Source organism: Colossoma macropomum, unplaced genomic scaffold, assembly GCF_904425465.1.
Source record: "Colossoma macropomum unplaced genomic scaffold, Colossoma_macropomum, whole genome shotgun sequence".
NCBI lineage: Eukaryota > Metazoa > Chordata > Actinopteri > Characiformes > Serrasalmidae > Colossoma > Colossoma macropomum.
The window spans coordinates 33,628,216-33,650,700 of NW_023494793.1; the positions used below are offsets into that span (position 1 = coordinate 33,628,216).

The window sequence follows — 22,485 nt, forward strand, 5'->3', positions numbered from 1 at the left end:
TTTTTGTTTTATGTAATGTACAGTTTAGGATTTCAGTTTCTTTTGAGAAAGGTGACAAGTAACTTGCATGTGTGATAACTCAGATTACAAAACCACCCTTGTTTTCAGTGTAATCAGCATGCTAAAGAATGTGAAATATTTTTTTTTCCCAGAATAAAATTACTAGGGGAGTGTATTTTGTAAATAAGAATAGCAGAGTGAATCTCTATTTCAAAGAAGATACCATATAAATATATATGAAGAAACTATGTATTTATGAAAGTCAGTAAGGACAAATACTCTAGTGGCCTGTTACGTTGTTTTGAATCTGAGGAGATGTTCTGGACTATAAATGTAGGAACACGAAATAAAGACTTGCATCCATCCCATGGGCTGTTGGTGTCATCTTATTAAATGAAACAGATTGCACAGATTATTTTTAGTTGACTACTGATACATACATGTAAATAATCAGGAAAAAAATGCATTTTACAAAAACAAAATTCCAACACAAAATATTATCGGTAATTATTATTAACCACCCAAGGTTTTAAAGACCTTCAAAAACGGAGATAGATGCTATTAAATATTTACAGCTGTTTAAATGCTACTGATAATTACAGGTTCAAAGCCATTTTGTTTCTGCCTAATCACCACAAAATGTGAAGTATTTCAAGTTTTTTTTATTATTACATATCAAGTTATTTTTACTGATATGTAAATAATCAGAAAAAAATGCACCAAAGTCACAAAAAAGCACTTTACAAATACAAATTCAATTCAAACACAAAATATTATCAGTAATTATTTTTTACCGCACACGGTTTAAAAGACCTTCAAAACTGAGCAAGATGCTATTAAATATTAACAACTGTGTTAAATGCTACTGATAATACTGGTCTAGTTGTATTTTTTATTGTGTTTGTATTTGTACTTGTATTTTAGATATTATTAATATATCCCCTTTTCTGCTATTGTGTTTATTTGTTGCATTTTTATTATTTGCTTATTTTCTACTGTGAAGCACTTTGAGCTGCATTTTTAATGTATGAAAGGTACTATATAAATGAAGATTACTATTATTATTATTATTATTATTAACAGCAAAATTAAAACATACATGGGTTGAGGTGTATTTCTACCTAGTCTATAGTGTCACCAGTTTTTGCACATGAAGCCCTTTTTTAAACCTAATTTAAATTACTATAAATCATGTTTTGGTTGGCATACAAGGGCACCAAAACATCTTTGAAAATACTTCCGAATTCTCTGTCCAGATACTTACATGTTACAGGTATAACAATAACACAACAACAACATTACCATAGACCAAGCACAATGTAATACCCCATTTTGATGATACCACATCACAGAATGTGTGAACTACAAGTACATGTCTGGTTAGCTCTGACAAGAATCCGACAGAATCTTTCCTAAAACCCCTGTTCATCTAAACGTAACACTCTCAATCATTACCTGCCAAAAAAGCTTGTGACAAACTTTGGATTTTCTAATTCAGTGTTTTAATAGATATTAGTGGCCCATTATAGAAAAAGAAGACAAAAAGCACTGTGTTTAAAACTGTCTTCAAGCAGTACAAAGAAGAACATAAGCACCTGCAGTGTGAAGGAAAATAACTCAAAATCCACCTGTGAAAATGTGACTCATATTTCCAAAGATGGATAATAACACTATTTTATGCACTGCATTATACTAAGTATGTGACTTTGGACAAAAGTAAACCTGTGCGAAGCAGACGGCAAGCTACAGGCTTAATCAAATAACATGATGGAACATGTTCCCCAGTTTAAACACTTACACGTTACAAAACACTCAATCATGTTCAGTCAGTATGTTTTACAGGACAAAAATCCACAGGATTAAACAAAGCACATACAATAAAAGACTTTAAAGGTGAAGTGCACCTTTTCATTTCTGGGCCATTTATAACACTAATCCCATAGAAGTTGGTTCACTTCTCAAATAGTTAATAAAAAACTTCAATGTTTTAAAATTACAGTTTCCAAATATATATTCTAAGCTTTAGCTTTTGCTGTGAAATTCTAGTGTGGCATTGTGCAAGTGTAACTTATTAAGTATTTAGTTTTTGTATTTTATATTTAATATTACTGGTAATAGCACAGAAAACCAGTACAACTGAGTCACTTTAGACCATTTTGCAAAATGAGTATTTCTATAAAAAAAACGATTTATACAAGTTAAACACATCTGAGATACTGACAAACGCTCAGGTAGGTTATAAAGGGCCCAGCAGTTTAAAAAGAGAAGAAATAGAATAAATTACCTTATAAATTTCTCCCTCCATGCAAGTGTCACAATTACTTTCTACAATAATTATTACAATGGTCTCGGTCTGCGCATTAAAGTCCCAGTACCATGCAGTCTTGGATTGATTTAACAATTATCCATACATAATTATTGTGAACACACACCAAATAATAAAATATGCTTGTCATAAAGTGGTCCATTTCTAGCTTGTCAAAGAGAAACAGAACAAAAGTCAAAAATAAGCAAAAGTACTTAGCTACAACTTTCTTTCTAGTGATGAAGCAAATAAGAGTGATCATTAAATCTACGCCAAACTTCAAACCTGAAATACTGAAGCTACAGTCATTAAGAATCAAATGCTCAGCTAAAGTACACAGCTTAATGTGTTTTGGTTCCACTGAAACCTGGTTCGAAAAGATGAAAGGATTAAAAGCTGAATCTTAATATCAATAACTTACATATACAACTGTTGAGAAAAAATAAGACGTGCTCTAGAGCAGGGGTCCCAACCTTTTCACTGACCGAACTGCTGCCCACACCACTTCTGACATACCATTGAGGGTGGGGGGTGGGGGTGTATCTGAGTGCACAGGGGGGATGTTTTGTTTACAAATGATGACGTAAACAATTAGCTCAATAGCCTCATTCAATATATTGAAAAATGTATTATTACTTAAAGGGCCGGTATTACGCAAACTCACTTTTCCTCACTTCACTGAAATGAAACTGGTGTAACATAAAAACAATGTTACTGTTTCAAAATGTACTGTTCACTCCCTCAGTCTATACAGACAATATATAAGAACTAACCTGCAAAATCAGCCTATTTTCAATTAACAGTGTTTGTGATGTTACAGAAAGCAAAACATTTACATAAAATTATCTGTTCTGTCCACAGTGGTTTAGCCTGGCCATTCACACTGAATTTAAAAAGACTGTTTCAGGGAGGACAGCTATTTGAACGAAGCATAACACAGGACAGTCAATCAGAACAGAGATCATTTACACAGATCAGTGTTAAAGGCACAGTAATGAAAACAACCTGCTGTCCAAGGGATAAACAGGTTGGAAAATTGTCATGTAAATTGAATGTCTTGTACTGGTACAAATGTTACAAGTGGACATCAATAGAAAATAAGGAAATACATGTAATAGGTAGGATTTAGGCCCTTAAAAGTTAATTTATGGACATTTTTAATATCAAGACTTAACCATAAATAAAAATACTAACATTAATTACATTAACAATAATGATAATAAATGGTGGAGTTTATCAGTCAGGCTACTAACCTCCCCAGTGCTCACCACGGTACTAAAACAACCCACGGCCCGTTGGTTGGGAACCTCTGCTCTAAAGCTGTGAAATCACAGTTATGTAGCGGATGATACTTAGATATTCCTCTTTTAGAAAAAGAGCTGATGCATCTCAAGGAAAACAAATTTCCAAGGTGGTAACAGTCTAACAGATGTGAACATGTTGTATGTTGATGCCATCTATTGTTTTTGGGATTTTTAATCAATGCGTGCATAGAACTACTTCATTTACCTTGTATACTGTAATACCCAATGGCTGGAGTGAACCTGGTAATTAAAACATGAACAGAAAACACTCACCCATCTTGACCTCACTACGTTGCAACAGGAATTAAAGAAAGACAAATGTAAGGACTGCCGACAGATGTGGGGTTTTAAGAGAGTCTCTCCAAAATGCACAGTAAGAACTACGGTGTATATGCAGCATGGTAGCAGCAGTCTGTATCTAGTCATCGTCCCCCACTGACTGGAGTCCGCTACAGGCAGCACCAGTGATATCCATCCAATCAGGCATGCTTCCATTAGTCCCACTACGTTCAGTGACTATAATGATAAAAGGAAAAGAGAGGCAGTAATTTAAATTCTTTGATTAGGAGCCCTTACATAAGAGGAATATACTACAGCACCTACAACACTGTTACAGTTATCCAACTGTTAACTGGTTTCTAAGACCTCACAGATAAAGCCTCATCTACAGCACTAAACAACTGGGGTGTAATTCATTGTCCTCTAAACATGTGTTGGTATTTGGTCATTTAGTATGCTGAGATATTGAACATGCACAGTAATGTTATTGAGGACAAATGTCATTGTAATATCATGAAACGAGTTGCAGCTTCACCCCGCTGTCACGATCTGATCACATAATAAGGCAGATCAGAGCAGGTAAACATGCATAGCTCGTGCAACCACAGCATGGCAGAGAGAGAAGAGGTCCCAGAACCTTTTTTCCCAGACCCAGAACCTCATTCAAAAAAGATGAACATTCAAGTCAGTCTGGAATGGAGGAGGAAAAATGCAGGATTTTACAAAAACATGTATGTTTGCAGTCACAGATTCTGTGTATATGAAGTAAGATGTCCAAAACCACAGTAAACATACCCTACATAAGTACACGGTTTTGTTTACCAAGCAGCTCGGCAGACAGCTAATCTAGTAATATTCAAAGTGAAGCTTAAAAAAATGTTAACTGAAAGATTCACAGATAGTACAAATACGTTACCTAAATATCTGTTAAAAGCTGTACACGTCCGTGCAAAGGCTGGATCTGTGTTGCATTAAACCATTAGCTTGATGCTAATTTAACATGGGAAATGCCACTAAGACTCTAGTAGAAATCAGCATTATTGCAGCGGTGGCTTATTATCATAACAGTACTTAAAAAGTACAGACTTCCACATTAAGCACTGTCACAACTAAACGCACATTTATGATTATATAATTAAAATTTTTAGAATTATTTTGTGGAACACTTCACAGTTCTCCAAAAGGGCTGCAGTGCAGAGGTTTACAGCACCAGTCCGAATTGTAAAAATCTTGATAATCTGTGATAATTATACTCGCTGTGAGCATCATTATGTGGGAGTTTTTAGTTCATAATTTTTTATTAATGATACTTTGTTGCACATATAATACATGTTAACCACCTACACAGAAAATGAGACTAAGAATGTAATGAATTTAATGTTATTAAGCTTTAAACATGTAGCTTTTTAAATGAATACAACATCACAATAATGTTATAAACTGTGATAAAAGGAAAGGTATTACATGCCTAGTGTCCTCATAACAATTAAATTCGATTACAATGCTTTAGAAAAAGAAAATTCTATTTGATTTGATTATTTTGGTATGATTCCGAATGAATGACGGCTTTTAACTTAGCAAATTAAGCCTTGTGAGCAGCAAAGTTAGTTTTGTTTTTTCACTTGTATGGTTTCTTTCTTCAGTAGTTTTGCAATGATGTATGCAAAATGTTAATATGTGTAAGTTATCATTAGTTCTAATTAAGACGATCAGCTCCCACTTAATTTTTGTGTGAAATTAATGCCTTTTGAACTCAGAAAACATGTTGATTTGTGTAAGCTGCTGAAATTGCTGAGAGCTGATTAGGGAGCGTCTACAAATTACCATCATCACAGTCCGAACACGATGCACCAACATAAAAACCTTATGAACTAATACAGCCTTTTAGCAGATAAAACACACAATGGCCAGTCAGCTGTTTTAAAATGACCTCTATTTATTATTACATTGTTGATGAGGAGTCTCAAAAGAAGATTTCTACCAGATTGATCTTTTCACTCTGGCTTGATAAACATACATACATACATACATACACCATCTAAACCGCTTATCCTTCTGGGTCGCGGTGGGGTGCTGGAGCCTATCCCAGCTGTCATTGGGCGGAAGGCAGGATACACCCTGGACAGGTCGCCAGTCAACCGCAGGGCAGACAGACATACACATTCACACACACACACACCTAGGGGTAATTTTAGCATGTCCAATCAGCCTGACTGCATGTTTTTGGACTGTGGGAGGAAACCCACGCAGACACGGGGAGAACATGCAAACTCCACACAGAAAAGAATCGAACCCAGGCCATTCTTGCTGTGAGGCGACAGCGCTACCCACTGCGCCACTGTGCTGCCCCGCTTGATAAACAACAGATCTTTAATAAAAAAGGGCAAAAATAAGGAAAGGTTCCTCAATAGGACTACAGTTTTTAACTATACTGCCTTTGATTTGTTCCCCTATTTTTACTCTAGGAACTTTTAGTATTAGACTGAAGTTTAGACATGTATATTCAAAGCTTGATTTCTAAACTTCAACAACAAACAAATTGTACTGTTCCACAAATTCATCATCTCTATGTTTTAAATATTTCCATATATTGCTCCACTTAGATCTGGGCGATTGCCTAAATGTGAGACCACTGACTGTTTCTGTGAGGCACAATATTTAAGTCACCTATAATCTATCATTCTCTTTCATAAGACAGTATGTTTTTTTCTGTTTGGTGTGTGTTAAGTTAAAATCTCGTTAAAAAGACTTGCTGAAATAATTTTTCCTCTTTTCTTTATTGAATTATACGTCTTTAATTAAAGACAAATAATCCAAAAGTAACAGAAAGTAATCAGATTACATTAATAACCTAATCCACATTTTTGAGGGGTAGTCAATAATCTGTAACAGAATATATTTTTGAAGTAATCCTTCCAACCCTGTCCATGACATTAGATATCACAGCAGCCTTTGTGTGTTTGACCATACACTGTTGTGTTACTCACAGCAGTGCATTCCAAAACACACAGAGTTCTAACAAATGATTGCAATTACACAGTATCTATGTAGATTTTCAAACTGTAGTTCAATTTAAATGAATATTTAACATTATTTACCCCCTAGGCTTGTTATTCATAAACTACTATTACTTATTCGGTAACTGCCATAAAACAAACAGGTAAGTTATGCAATTATAAGTGTGAGGAAGTGACTTGTGGACCCATTGTCTGTTTTTTTGGTATTTAAGGGGTTGAACATTTAAATATTTAAAAAAGTGCATAACTGTATTAAAGTCTAAGTAGGTGCAAGCTTCCTCTGCTTTTTGGCCGACTGAATGTCTAACACTACTTCTCTCATATTAGTCACTAACCTGCTATAGCTACAACAACAACACTGGGCTACTATGAGCTGTTGAGCATACCTTGGCACTAAAACATGATGCTTCAGTAGAGTCCACACTCGATTAAGTTGTTTTTGATGATGACGTCAGTGACTGCATCAAAGACAAACTGCACATTCTTGGTGTCCGTGGCACAGGTAAAGTGGGTGTAGATCTCCTTGGTGTCCTTCCGCCTGTTCAGATCCTCAAACTGGCACTGAATGTAGGCTGCTGCCTCCTCGTACGTGTTGGAACCTGACCAGAGAAACCCAGGAGATTCGTCATAATCAGAGAAGCGAAGCATGAAGAAAATATAAAGCACCAAAGTATTGCTGGTCCTGGAAAACAATGAGTAATGACAGGGTTAAAACATAGAAAGACAGCTATTTCAGTCTTGGCAAAGAGCCAAAGGAAAGAAACACCTGAAATATCTGCTCCAAGGCATTTCCCACAGCTGAACTGTCATAACATTCATCTAATTACTATTCCGACCATAGCTCCACTGATGAACTAAACATCCAAGTAACCACACAAGAAAGCGGTAGACATCCCTTGCCTGAATTATCTGTGGTTCTTCCTTGTCTTGACAGTGTATTTAAAAGTACACTCAAGACAGGTAAACTGCAATAAATCTTTGATGTTTACAAAGATGGAGTGAAATACTAAACCATCCCCAAGGAGAAACACTGCAAGTACGAGCTTCCATTCTAGGATGAAGGATGATGACTAGCAGACACAAACAGACATTTTTCCACAGCATGAAGCAGCCCCAGGATATGCCTTTTACCGCTACACTGTAAAAACACGACCACGGATATTTATCCCCTATTTTATTAGTTCTAACAAGCAATAATTCTTCATTTTTTCAGGCCTAACAGGCAGGGAATGAGTGGGTCTAAACTGGCTCATAACAGAAACTTATTTGTGACTGAAAGAAGAGGAATTCGGACTGAGGCCAAAGTGTGCTGTCTGAGGTTTGAGTGCATGTCAGAGCTAAACAAGCAGGTTCCAGCACAAACCGTGGGATTTTAATACCATATTTAATCTTTTTATCTAACATTTACTTCTATTACGTTTTTGTTGGAGTTCAGATAGAAAATGGTCTGCTTTCACACTGGCAATAGCAGCCTTGGATTTAAAACAGGAAAACTTTCATTTGAGAGTTACTACTAACCCTGGCTTAGAGAAATAATTCATGTATAAAACGCAAATTGGAACTTGCAAAAAATGTAACATACTGAAACTATATACTTTATGAAAAAATATATTCAGACACTTCTTCTAATTAGTAAATTCACCCACTTTAAGGTTCACCCACTGCTGACAAGGGTAGTTCAATAAGCGCACACACAGCTTGTTCAGTCCCCAAATAAAAGCTTTGCCAATAGATGTGGCCAATGGATCTGGTGTAGCTTCACATGAGCATAAGGTCATCATGCATGATGCTAAGTGTCGGCTAGCTCCTCAGCACTGGACTGTGCAGCAGTGGTACTGCGTTCTCTGGAGTGATGGAGCACCTCTGGAGTGATGGGGAGCAGGGCAAACCCCCTTGTTTTCAGAAGAAACGTTGGATGAGCAGAGGTCTACAAAATCTGGACATACAATGTATTACAGTATATTCTATTTTGAATTCACCGCAATGCATTACAACATAATTTTCATATGCTGAATAAGTAAAAAAAAAAACTTCAGAATTCTACTTATTGACTTCTTAGTTATTTGAAAATTACGCCTGTTCATGTCAGTGTAATTTTCTTTGCAATTCACTGCTCCTTAAATTCTGAGCAAAGCATCGAATCAGAACAAGTAAAACTGGCTGTAACTAGCCAAGGCTTGCCATCATTTTAATTATAGTACTTTCAAAATGGTAATCAAAATGGTAACAAACCCAATACTCACCACAGTACTCAGGGTAGCAGATAGTAAGAGGACTCCTCCTGATCTTCTCTTCAAACAGGTCCTTCTTGTTGAGGAAGAGGATGATGGAAGTGTCAGTAAACCACTTGTTGTTGCAGATGCTGTCGAACAGCTTCATGCTCTCATGCATTCGGTTCTACAGACAGACAAAGACATTTTCATAGAGAAAGGCTGAGTAACGTCTCTAAATTATTCCTGATTGCAAGGGCAATTCACAACAGAGTAACATCACATGTTAACAATGCTTCCTGGTTTTTCTGGCTCTTCGTGGAACATATGTTTTGTTTTTTTTTACATGGAAATAACAAAGTAATTACTAAAAAATACCCAGAAAAGGTGTTTATTAACAGATGGACATGTTTGTTTACACATTTCTTTCTTGAATTTCTGCAGTACCACATCATAGATTCCCAAAAAAAACAGCAAATGTCAGATAGCAATACACAAAATACATGCTTAGCACACATGCACATGTGCATACACGCAGACACATGATGCATACAAACAAATCTATGGTCCATAAATACATTTATGTGCTTACATATGACATCATTTGTATGAAACGCTCTGTAGCTAAATATGTAATGCTTTAAAACGTCACTTTTTTGATTTATCATCATTTATGGTTACCTTCAGAATAAGAATAAAGCAAGATCACACTTTTGTGCCCTGGAATATAATTTGGGTCTGAAAAGGTTAAATTACAAGATTTTACTATATACAAGAAGTACTCAACTGCAGTCTGTAAATAGTACAACCATATTCAACTAGACTTCAGAGAGACTGTAAAACTCCAACAAAGCGAAAAATGTCACTTGAATGTCCATGTTTAATGTTCATTAGCTTGATGCTAATATTACATAGGAATTCCCACTAACGGGCTAATGGAAATTTACTGAAGAAATGTTACTTATTAAGCAAATTAAAATAGTTTTTGGATTAAATATTGGTATTGTATATTAAATTTAGCAAGTTAATAACCCGTGCAGCATCCCATGGTTGCAGCATGGTTTAAACAACATCCCTGGGATGACGGGATACCATTCGTCATAAGCCTTGCAATATGTATGAGTGCGTCTTAGATATACACTGTACTATAGGTGCACTGTAGTTTTAATTCCCACATTTTATCAGGCGTTTGTCAGCTGGTCCACATTCCATTCAGCTACTAAGGCTGCAAACTAACAGACTAAGAACTCTAGATGTGAGTTTGAGCCAAGTGTAGCTGTATGAGGTGTAGGGGTGCGGGAAAAAATCGATTCTTAGATGCATCGCGATGCGGACGTGCACGATTCTGAATCGATTCACAAATGTCAAAAATTGATTTTCTAAATATTTAATTTATAACGTAATGTTGACGGAACACAAAAGGCGGAACTTGGAAGTGCGGAAGTGCAGCGCCCGGACAGTCGCGCTGCAACAGGAGCCGCAACATTTAATGTCCAGTATGTCTCAGTATGTTATAATGTCCTAGTATAGAGTAAACAATATAAACGAAAACGCAGATTTACTTTGCTGTGCTTCAAGCTTCAGCTACAGCCGCTTTCCTCCCATCTCCGCCAGAAAACCTTTCCTAAGAAGTTGATCAGTTAAATGTCTCAAAGTTCAACCGTTTTACGAGGCTGAAGTTGCGTCTTATTCTCCAGCTTCTTGTTCGAATTTACCCGTTCCACCTTAAATTCTGACTGAGGCACCGAATGTGACTGTGGCACCATTTAAGGTGAATTCGAAAGAGATGCTGTCTTCAGCTTCGCCACTTTCTAGTGTGTGACAGTCTCTCGTTGCAGATTTAATGTACCAGGAAACCAACTGCAGTGCTTATAAATGCGAATAACGCATCGCTGCTATGTGACCTGTAGTCTGCACGGCAATTCTCAGTCGTTGTGAAACAGGGCTTTCGCGCTATGTTGCACATGACCCGTCTCAAAGATACTTTACTGACACAGCGACCCCCCCCGTCTCTACAACGAGACCAAAACCGAAGTTATAAAATCACTAAAGAAAACGGGTAGAATAGCTGTAACATGTGCTGCGTGGACATCCATCACCACTGGACCTTATTTCACCATAACTGCACATTTTATCACAGATGAGTAGCAGCAACTTCTCATGCTCCAAACAGGAGCACTGAATGAGAGCCTTCTAGTTCACTTACCACATCACTTCCATTTGTTTCATTAAAAAAGATATTGGAAGTAAATGCATTATGGATCATTACAAATACTTTGCTTTAAAAGTACCAAGTCATTTTAAATAACAATAACACCGAGTCACTTAGTCACTTTAAAATGTATATTATTTCTATATTCTGTGTATATTTTGTGTATATTTAATATTTCAGTTGTTTTTTCTTGTTTTTATTTTTACTTATTTACTTTCTATAGAGTGATTAGCTGAGCCTCACCACAAGCATTTCAATGCATAGATGTCCTGACATGTTGTGCAAGTGACAAATAAACTTGAAACTTGAACTCGAAACCTGAGCTCGCACAGTGAGAAAATATAAATGCTATATAGAAAAAAAAGATGCATCGATAATCGTTTTATAATCGCATCGCAGCCCTCTGAATCGTAATCGAATCGAATCGTGAGGTGCCTAGAGATTCCCACCCCTAATGAGGTGTAACAGTTAGAGGAAGGAGTCAGTACCATCTCCTCATCCTCGGCCAGCACCAGGTCATAATCACTTAGTGCCACGCAGAAGATGATAGCTGTAACACCCTCAAAGCAGTGAATCCACTTCTTTCTCTCAGAGCGCTGGCCACCTACGTCAAACATCCTGTTAACACACACACAGATACACACACGCATATTTATATATAAACATGAGTTCACATTCACAAGCTGCAAAAGGTAAGGCAAAGTTAGGAACAAAGAAGGATTAACTAACTTGAAATAGAGCTCTTTGAAGGTAAAGTGCGTCTCTACGATGCCAGTGGTTTTGACTCGAGTCCTCAGTACATCTTGCTGCGTGGGCATGTAGCCGTGCTGGGATATCCTCTCCAGATCATTTAGATAACTGAGAGATGGGAAATCATTTTTAGTACATTGATCACACTTAGAAACCTTATTAATATACATATTATATAATGTTTTAAAAGGCAAATGATTCAAGTCATTGAAGATGATTAAAATAATTAAAGTTAAGACATCACAATAAGTAATTTGTAACTACTACTCAAAAAGAAATAAATTGTTGCTATCAAAACACTGTTGGCAGAACAGACAGCCAATATGATCCTATGGAAACACTCATTTAACCTTCTCATGGCAAAGGCAGCTTGCTCAGAAGCAAAATAAACATCACATCCCTCACAAATCAAAAAATACACATTAACTACTAAATAAGGGCTGACATTTTGGTGAGATATGAAGAGATCAGGACCAATGGCTTGATATGAGAGAGAGGGAAGAAGGGAAGAGGAGAAAGAGAGACAGAAGAATGAAAGAGTTGTAATTTGTAAGGGTAGTAAATTGAAAAATTAGCTTGGCATAAACCAAGTTAACATATTTTTTCCATTACTGCAAATGTCATCTGTCAACCAAGACATGTTCGGGGTTTAAAGTGTGCTTTTTTGGCACTAGAACTATGAGGTAAAGGTAGCTACCAAGCGGAAGCTTATACCCACCACCAATTAGTATTGTGTAAACATGCCTAAATCAGCACACACTTAGCTCAAAGCATGTTGCCTTGTTAAGTACTTTCAAACACACTTACTTATGTGGTTTCTGACACTGACAAACTATTATCCACAAAATTAGATACAAGTTTTCCACAAGAGGATAGATAAAATTCCAGCTTCAAAATGGCGGCTGATCTAGATCTGATGTGGACTTTTATGAGATAATCGATTTTCATAGAAAACAGTCTGTGATAGTCAGAAACCACAAAAGCGAGTCTACTGCATGTGATGATTTAGTCATGCACAGTACTAACTGGTGGGGTATAAATTTCCATTACATGCTAACCACAACAGCCCCGTTGCTACAGTAAAAAACTGCAGAACCACACTTCAGACATCAAATATATCTTGGATGATTACATTTTGGTCAAGGAGAAAAAATGATATTTTTGCCAAACAATATTTTGTTCTTGAAATATGCACATTACTGCAAATGATCGCACAGGTTAAAACTCCAGCTAGTTCTCTAGTAACTGCAAATACATAAATAAGGGAAAAAAGGAACACAAAGTGAGGAAAAAAGGAAACAGTGAGAGCAAAGGAAGAGGTTAGGCTACTTGTCTTCTCAGCCGATGACATGACTGCTAAACACCTAATCTCACCATTCACCACAGACCAATGCTCTGCTGGAATGCTGCCAAAATAAAGACCTGCTATTCACAATAGGAAAGTTCCTAGCTCCTGCTTCTGCAGCACATCATCTCTCTGAGATGAACTTGGCATGTAAATGTAAAAGAATGTATGAATTCACCCAGTGGTTAGAGCTGTTCTCTCCTGATTATTATTACTGGAAACATTGCCGGCCATTCCAAAGCCAAAAACAGGGCAAGAAGAAACCAAACCAAAGTTGAACTGGAACTTTGGGGAATGAATAGGAAAAGAGAAGAGGTCTGGAATGTAGCTCTGAAAGCTCACTTCCCCTTCTAAAGCAGCTAGCTGGAGACTCCCAAACTGAAATTCTAAAATGCTGCACTTGAGAACAAGACCGATCTTGTCTCAGTCGATCTGAGCAACTCCTTATCATCTGCGGAGATGTCTCAACTTGACGAAAAAAAAATGAAAAATAGAAAAAGATCCCAGCTCTTGTTCAATATTTCAATGCATTTCAATTAACTTTCAAATCTAAACTGTTGTTGTAAGGACGCAGTTAATCAAGACTGTTCAAGACTGGTTAAGCTGCATCACATCAACCAAACTAACCCAAACCACACCATATAGTGTAAGGTTATTTTTTCTCTTACACAGACTTCATATATATCTGTCATCTATTGTTATTGAACAATAAGTAATTCTCAGTTTTATATATAATATTAATATATTCTAACATATTCTCTATTAATAATACTAATGTTAATGCTCAATCAGAATGGTATATTGAACCTAAAGAAATCATAGGTTTATTTCAGTTAAAAAAAAACAAACCCAACCCATTCCACACTACAGATAGCATGTGACTTTTTTTGCCACAACACCCTTTTGTTCTGAGATGTTTTCCTCAAACTCACAGCCTTTTTAATCTCCATAATTTAACACTGAAAATAGCTAGCTAACTCTCCTGTCATGCTGGTTTGTGCCACTACAAGCGAACAGCTAGACTTCAACCTCCCTATCTGGCAAATAAAAAAGGTGCACATCACAACCTGATGTACCAAAATAGCAACCTAGTAAACCACACTATAGCTATTGTTTGACATGAAACCATGCTGGATGTCTTCTGTTTTGGAGCGCGCCCTTACTAGGAGGCCGAGTCATTGAGCTGGTATTCTCTGGACCTGGCAAAGCAGCTCTGGACTCCCCCGTCCTTCCACAGTCTGCGGATGACTCCGGCCAGCTCAGAAGTCATGACCCCTTCCTCTGCTGTACCGGCCAGCACGAATAACTGACGAGCATCATCCTGGAGAACAAATGGAAAGTGTCAGAAAGCAGCATTGTAGCTTGGCTTGCACTAATGGACCACATATACTGAGGAACAACATGGCAGGCTCCTGTTTCAAGGCAAGAAAACTCACTGCTCTCGCAGGGTCGCCAAAGTCAATCTTTAAACGGCCCATGGCCCTGATGATGGCAATGATGGACTGGATTGTATTGCTGTACACCACCACTTTGTACTGCTTACACTCTTCATCTGAATAGCCATCTTCATGGATGATCCTGAGACAAAACCAATTATGTTATGGTTATACGAATATTACCCTTCATGGACGTCCACATCTTATGACTTTTTATTCAATAATTACAAGGAGAACAATGGAAAATGGTTGAAGTATCATTACAGAAATGAGTGATATAGGTCTGGTCTGTCTATGAAGTTTAAAGTATTGGAACCAGTGATGGCAGGTAATATGATTTAAGCCTTATTCTTAGATTCGTCATTAATCGTTTGACAGACTCACTTCATCTGCTTAACTATTGTGCTTTTCCCTGATTCACCAGCACCTGGGGAAAAGAAAACCCAAAAAGAAGCAGTTCATCACACAAAGGATTGGCAATCTAGTTTGATAAATACAATATATCCCTCCGGCCCTGGATCACATGCTCAGGGTAAGGTCTGCCGAGAATGAATAGGATCTTTCAACTCGAGTCTCCGACATCACAAGCCCAGCGTGAGCAGGAGAATGAGGTGGTCTATTTTGGGTTGTGATTGCCATTCGCAGAGATTAAATGCCAGGCAGATGAAAGGTTTGTCTGATGTTGGTATCCTGAACCCCACTGCTCCTGAGGATATGACAGAGATAGGGCACACTGTACATAGATCTTTTATAACCAAGTCTAATGACTGACTCTGAAAGCTAATTTCACATTTAGTCTGGAGGAAAAAAGAGATATTTGACATAAACAAGCTTTTAGTGAATTGGGTGCATAATGCACAGAGATTTTCAACTTCATGCCCTCTCATTCTGTATGCATCTATGATATGGGCAAGTTTACGAAGTAATTATGTGGGAAAACACTGAGGTTTAACAAAAGAAATGGAACATCTAGTGTGACACGGAACTACAAATACTGACGTTTGATTTCATACTGGTTGAGACATATTAAATCAACTTAAAATTATTGTTTATGTTATGTTATGGACCAAACTTCAACTGCCTCTTATGCAAAGTACATGATGGCATGAACCCATTCTGTAATAAAAGTTAATGTACTCACAGCATACTGTACTGAAGTATAAACTAATGTGTATTGAGAATTACACCGCAACATAAAGCCTGTGCGTTTCAGGATGGCCATACAAGGCTACCAGAAAGCATGAATAAATCATATATACAGAGTGACTCTCTTTGCCCCCTCCCACCCCCTTAAAAACCATATGGCATAATTTATTCATAGCAGCATGTGGTCTTACTTGACACATAGCACTTGGTTAACAGGGTAACACATCAGTATACTTCTGCATTGGTGCTAAAACTAAACTGTGTCACAACTTTGCAATGTGGCTGTTTTGTTGCACTATACTTTGTAAAGAATGAGAGATGAACTCTGGATTGAGGAATCATGTGGAAAATTCCTCTGTAAGAGCCCACACCACAAACATGCTGTCCTCTAAGTAAAGCAGCCCGACTCACCGCCATATCTGATGAAGGCTTGGCACAATTCAAAGGCCATGGGTTATTCAGAGCAAAATTAAAACAGAGTACGGGAGGTATGTTACTTCCATTAAAAGAGACATCAATACGAAATAGTAAGAAAAAGAAATGGGACATTGTACGTTCATGAATATTAACTGCTCTGCCACATTAATGAAGTAAGGCATTATGAAGTGAGGCATAACTTTAGCATAACTGATGGAAAATCAGATTTTTTTCTCTCAGCACCACAGTAAAATTGTTCCAAACTTAGGATAAACAGATTATGATAACATACAGTGCTGTGCAAAAGTCAGAGACTACCCTTCTTTTATTTTTCAAAACATACAACATTCATGAGTTCAATTTTGGTGAAAAAAAAAGCATAAAACACATATTTAAATGAAAATTAAACAGAAGCTTTAACGACTAAATTCAATATAAAAACATCAGTAAGTCTGCACTTTGCCTTTATTACAGCTGCCATTCTTTTCAGAAGACTTGCCTTCAGTTTTTCAAAGAAATCTGCAGAGATTTTTTCCACAAGTTCTGTCTTAGACATTGGATGCATAAACAAAAACACCTTTGGATTTTTTCTGATCTGAAGCAAGAGTGGAACTTGATTTTCTCTTTTATCTCAAAGATGAAACCTTCAATACTGTTTATGATGGTGACAGTTATGGTGGTCTACTAGTTCTTGCATGGTTGTTAGGAGTTTGATTTTCTCTGTATCTTTTAGGACTTTGTTGGATCTTCGCTGAAAAAATAAATATTTTGTACTTAATGGCCACTGGAAATTAAATAAATGAAGGGTGGTCTCTGAATTTCACACAGTACTTTATTTTTCCAACAAAAATCTACTGACATATAAATCAATGAAAATGTCAATAAACACACTGTAATATCACTGCAGTATCAATATCTGCTTTGAGATTTACCTTCAAGCCCTAACTCAGACACGACCTTTCTTTAAAACTAAAGATATATAATAGAGCCTTGTAGTCCATGTGTTTTCTCCATTGAGGAACATCCTAAATCCTGCTCAAGTGAGGTCACAATGACAAGTACAGTACACTGCAAAAGTTTTCCATCCCTACTTTATGATGGAATAAGACCTGGGCCTAGAGAATAAGCAAATCATTAGGCACTCCACCTACATTTTTCAGCCACATGAGGATATAACCTGAATCAGAAATAAAATATTATAATATGAACTATATATAGAGTCTTCCCAAGACTCTGATGCGCCACTGCACATACAGTTTCTTTACATATCTGTGGGTCAAAAACGCAATTCCAAGTTCTATTATAGAGTTCTTTTTCGTGTAGCATAAACTTGTGGGAGGAAAATTCCCTTACTGATGACAGAGTGTTTGTGGGACGGTTTAAGAAAACCTCTTTTGTGAATTCCACATCCAAGCTTAACGTTAGTATGTGGGATATGGAGGAAAGTACAGGGACAACAAGCATCTATTCTACAGTAGTAACAGCATCAGAGAGCATCAGGTAAAGTTAGCCATTTTTTTGTAACTGATAGCCAGCATAAATCCTGCTTGAAGCACACAGACACCCATCGGAGGTCCCTTACTGTGAGTGAGCGCAGTGGTCACAGTACATTAATTTCCATAAACATCTGTGAATGGTTTGAATGGGCGTGTGAATAGCCTCATAGCCCCTGTAATTACATGGTGAGTGCCAGTGGCATTTGCATTGTGGTTTAGGCCCCTGTTATTATAGAGATCAGCTGAGGAATTCGGCTCAGTTTGATTTACATTGCGCTATTACAGTGGACAGTTCTACACGGCAGCCCAGAAGTCCCCTAGGGCTGGAGAGAGGTAAGCCTAATATCCTCCTATGAACCATGAGAGAGCAATATCCTCCTACGAACCATGCAGGAAGAGACTTGTCAAAACGTTGATGTTAAATTTATTTTTGTTTGGTTTATAGCACTGCTGACAAAAGCAGACACTGGCTATTTATCAGAGCACAAAGATTTAACATGTTTGTAAGAACATACAGCATTTTTATAAGAACAGGCTACGAGCATCACCAAAGCATGATCTGAAGTCTGTTAAACACCAAAGTCTGAAAGACTTGCTGTGCCACAAAATGAAAGAAAATGAAAATCCAATGCAAAAAAACATACACCCCTGCCCCCCCCCCTATTTTTTGTATAAAATGGCATATATGCACCTCTGTATCTTCTGGTTTAGTAATTAAACACACCTTAAACCAAAGAACATTTCCTAAATCTAGCATCTAAATCTAGCTTGGACATAATGAATTAGCTAAGCAGAATTAGTGGGTTATACTGGGGGAGAAAAAATGATTTGAATTCTTTCGAAAAGCTGGATGGAGCTGCAAACCGCCCCACAAACTGAGCACGGCACATTAATTCCAGTCCAGCGGTAAGACTTCAGCGGCAGCAATGGGCCCGAAACTGCTGATGTCAGGAGAGCGGTGGGGCGCACAAAAGAGGGAAGCACTCCCCAAGAGTTGTGAGAATGAACCCATTCCCACAACCCTGTACTGAAGGCTAGTGAAATCAAATCCTAAACTGATTCATAACAAAGACATAAATCAGTGTCTGTTACAACACAGACATGGTCTTTGCTGCTTTGATTTGTATTACCTTGCTGATGTCAATAGAGATTAACGAGTGCTAACAGTGTTTAAACAACACACCAGAGTTAAACAAAGAATTAGTGTGTAATTGTGATGGCACCCAAAGCCCATTCCTCAGGAGAGCTGATCTCAGGCCAGCTAAACCTCAGTCCTTCAGGATAAACGTTTGGACAGTGCTTTTCGCAAAGGCCTTTATTTACGAATTGCATTCTGGGCTAAACGGAGCGTGCAATATTGGGCTCATTGAAAAGCTCGCCCTGCTTCCAGCACACAGTGGTCTCATGTATTCAGAGCATAAGCCAAGCGCCCTTACATGCTCCAATAAGCTGCACAGTTTAAACAAGAGCCAAGGAGCTGGAAAAAAAGCTCACAATGTTCCTGTTTTTTTGACCAGTGGGTGAATCTGGATCTCTTCAGTGTTACAGGACTGTTCAACTTTGATCCAGAAATGATAACTCTGTATCTAGGGTATTACTGAACAAGTTACAAACATCAAAAGGCACCACAGCAGAGAACGGGACAACGTAGTACTGAGAACAGCTAACACTGTGACAAATACACAGTATCATAAACACAGAGTAGCTCCTGCAGGTTAGGTAATCTTTACATAGTCTGCATACCACAGGAAAGAAGAATGCAGTTCCATGCTGCTCACAACTTGTCTCAGCTGAAGATAAATTTCTGGGGAAAAAAGGGCTGTCCAACAATGAAATGCCACATGAGCACAGACAACAAAATCGCTATGAACATGGTTAACACAGCAGGGGATGCAGCTACCAAACATAACTACCAGATAAGCAGCGTCTATTTTCGAACCTTGTTGCTTGTACTTGTATGTGGGCCTAGTATGCGCTTTCTGCACACTGTTAGAAATAAAGGTTCTGTTCAGGTACATTTTTTGTTCAAGGCACAAACAATGTATATGTACCCTCAAAGGTACAACAGTGTGTACCTTAAGTAGGTTTTTCCCAGTGGAAATGTACATATTTGTATCTTTTCATAACCTAATGTTTTAAAACAGAACAATAAAATAAAAAGCCTGGAGACGAGACGGGCTGTGTGGAGTCAGTAAAAGTTAGAAAATATACTTTCAATGGATTATGGGACAATTATGTTCCCTGACTAAAGGTACTAAGATGTACCCTTGAGGGTACCACCCCAGTGACAAGAGGGGTACTGCCCCAGAGACAGGTTTGTACCTTTTTTCTGAGAGTGCCGTGTTGCAAAAAAGCACTCGAGGTCATTAAAACTTACAAAATCTTCTGTGTGAAATTATTGTTTGCTGAAAAAGTTACCTAGAAAAAAGCAACATATGCTGTCCCAGTCAGGACTTCTAGTTGATCAAAATCATACAATCCTACTGGAAAATGCTGTGAGTCAAGAACAAGCTATCCAAACTCAGGTGATCAGTTTTTAGGTTTTCATGCACTGACTAATGTACATTTTCCCATGCAATACTACACAACATAATACAACTGCAGTATATTTAGGCCTTTTTTGCAGCCCTAGTGCATCAACGTGTACACTATACTTGCCTCTTGGTCAACCTATTGTTCAAAATGTAAGCAGAAATAGAACATTATGAATATTCTCACAGAAAACTGGCCTTGCACCAAAACCTCAAATAAAGAGAGAGAAGTGATTCTAGTCCTGCCCATCTTGTAACCGTCCAGTTAACCAAGCATACAAAGGACTGCTACTTTGTGGTTCTCCAAATTATGGCGTGTGGCCTCACAAGCAGCGCTTTATTGTAATTTAGGCAGAGAAGGCTACTGCTATCGTTGAGAACACTACAGCTATGTTATTTGTGAGCGTTATATATAGCTGAGGTCTGACACTAAAGAAAAACAACAACAGTGATTTATATCAACTCGCCCTGTTCATCACATACACTGCTTGCTCTTGGTCAATGCTGATAGACTGTTAAATTAACAACGGTCCAGTTAACTCCTCTAATAGGTTACTGACCTAGCAGCTTGCCTTTCCCCCATATAGTGGGCCTATTCCACCATCCTCATCTGTAACCACTGAGTCAAATGTATGGCAGAAGTTCAGCAGCCTGCTGTCCAAGAAAGACGAGGTGCTGAGGACATGGTTTGAAACCCCACCAAGATGTGCTCTTTTAAAATGGCCAACTCACTGTGACCTGCGATGAGTTTCCAGGCTTCAAAGATTTCCCCTAAGATTTGCTTTATACAAACAGTAGTCACAATCAGTGGCTTTGTTGATTTGACTTAGAGGTGTACTATATACACAATACGCATCATTATATTTAGTTTTGTTAAGATGTAATAAGTTGGAACAGACAAAATAGACCCTGTAGTGCTACATATAAAAATACTATAATGACAAAAATAAATCTATAACTACAATTATTTTTATTTAGTGTTTTACAAACTACATTGCACTTAATCCAATTAAACAGGCCTAATTCTACTTACTCTGTATGAAACGTATTCAGTCAGTGTTTGCAAGACTGACGATATCCACCATATGCTCAGAAAGGCATACTGTCACATCATTTATCACGATATCGATAAAATATCGTTATATTGCCCACCCCATAATTCGACTCACTGACTGCCAATATGTCTGAACTAAACAGATTCAAGCCACATTTCAGCAGTTTATACCTGACTAGAGCTAACGGTCATTTGGTCGGCATGGCATCCGGCCTCACTGAACCGAAGCACACGAGCATGTTAGCGTCTCACTCACCGAGCAACAGTAGTTTGACTTCTCTGGATGCCTTCTCTCCATCTTCCCTCAGGTTGCGATCAATCTCTTTACTCCTCTCCACCGCCGCTTTGTCCTCTGCGCTTAATGTGCAGCCCATGTTTCGCCGCCAGCCGCCTGCTCGCTGCTCCAACGTAGACGCGAAACGAGAGAGTGAAAAGTGGCCGCAGCACCAACGTTGCCTGCCGTTTTCGCAGAACAGCGAAGCGTGTCACAGTGAAAAAAGGCGTTGGCACGGCTCCTCACATGGGAAGGAGAGCAAGGCGACGAGCTGCCGTGCAGCTGCAGCAGCAGCGAAACACACCAGCAGCTGCCGTTTAAGTGCACCTCAGAACAGAGGCTGAGGAAACACGGAGCTCAGATGTTCACGAAGACGGGCAGCTCCGGGGAAACCGCATGCGTTTGCTCGTTGGAGAAGATCCAGCAGCCCAGCTGGGTGTTCTGCTGAGTGAAAAAAGTGACCAATGATACGGCTCTGCACTTTACAAGCAGCGCGGGGGTCGACAAAAGAGCTGAAAGCCCAACTGAGAACAGTTTAATTCAGTCCAAATAACAGCACGTATATATAAACAAGTTTTGACTGGATGGGTTAAATTGTCAAAGAAAGTTGGCCGTTCGCTTCAGCTCGCCTTCAGATCGCGCGCTCCGTCCACACTCGGCGGCCGCTCGGAAAAATGCAGAAAAGCGTGAGGAAAGGCTTTTTACCGAA

At 38.2% G+C, this 22,485-nt stretch overlaps 1 protein-coding gene across 2 annotated transcripts; it reads right to left on the minus strand.

Annotated features, from left to right (window-relative positions):
* Nucleotides 1-3,411: 3,411 nt before the first annotated feature.
* Nucleotides 3,412-22,446, minus strand: gnai3 (guanine nucleotide binding protein (G protein), alpha inhibiting activity polypeptide 3). 2 transcript variants are annotated; one of them, XM_036579305.1, is made up of 9 exons: nt 21,759-22,446; nt 15,243-15,285; nt 14,859-15,000; nt 14,586-14,743; nt 12,057-12,185; nt 11,816-11,945; nt 9,149-9,302; nt 7,292-7,504; nt 3,412-4,125 (listed from the first exon to the last, which is right to left on the minus strand). In XM_036579305.1, the coding sequence occupies exons 1-8, from the start codon at nt 21,874-21,876 to the stop codon at nt 7,314-7,316; spliced, it is 1,065 nt and encodes a 354-aa protein (XP_036435198.1). In that variant the 5' UTR covers nt 21,877-22,446; the 3' UTR covers nt 3,412-4,125; nt 7,292-7,313. The 2 variants fall into 2 exon arrangements, with proteins under 2 accessions (XP_036435198.1, XP_036435197.1); XM_036579304.1 differs by having other exon boundaries at nt 11,816-12,185.
* Between the last annotated feature and the right edge of the window lie 39 nt (nt 22,447-22,485).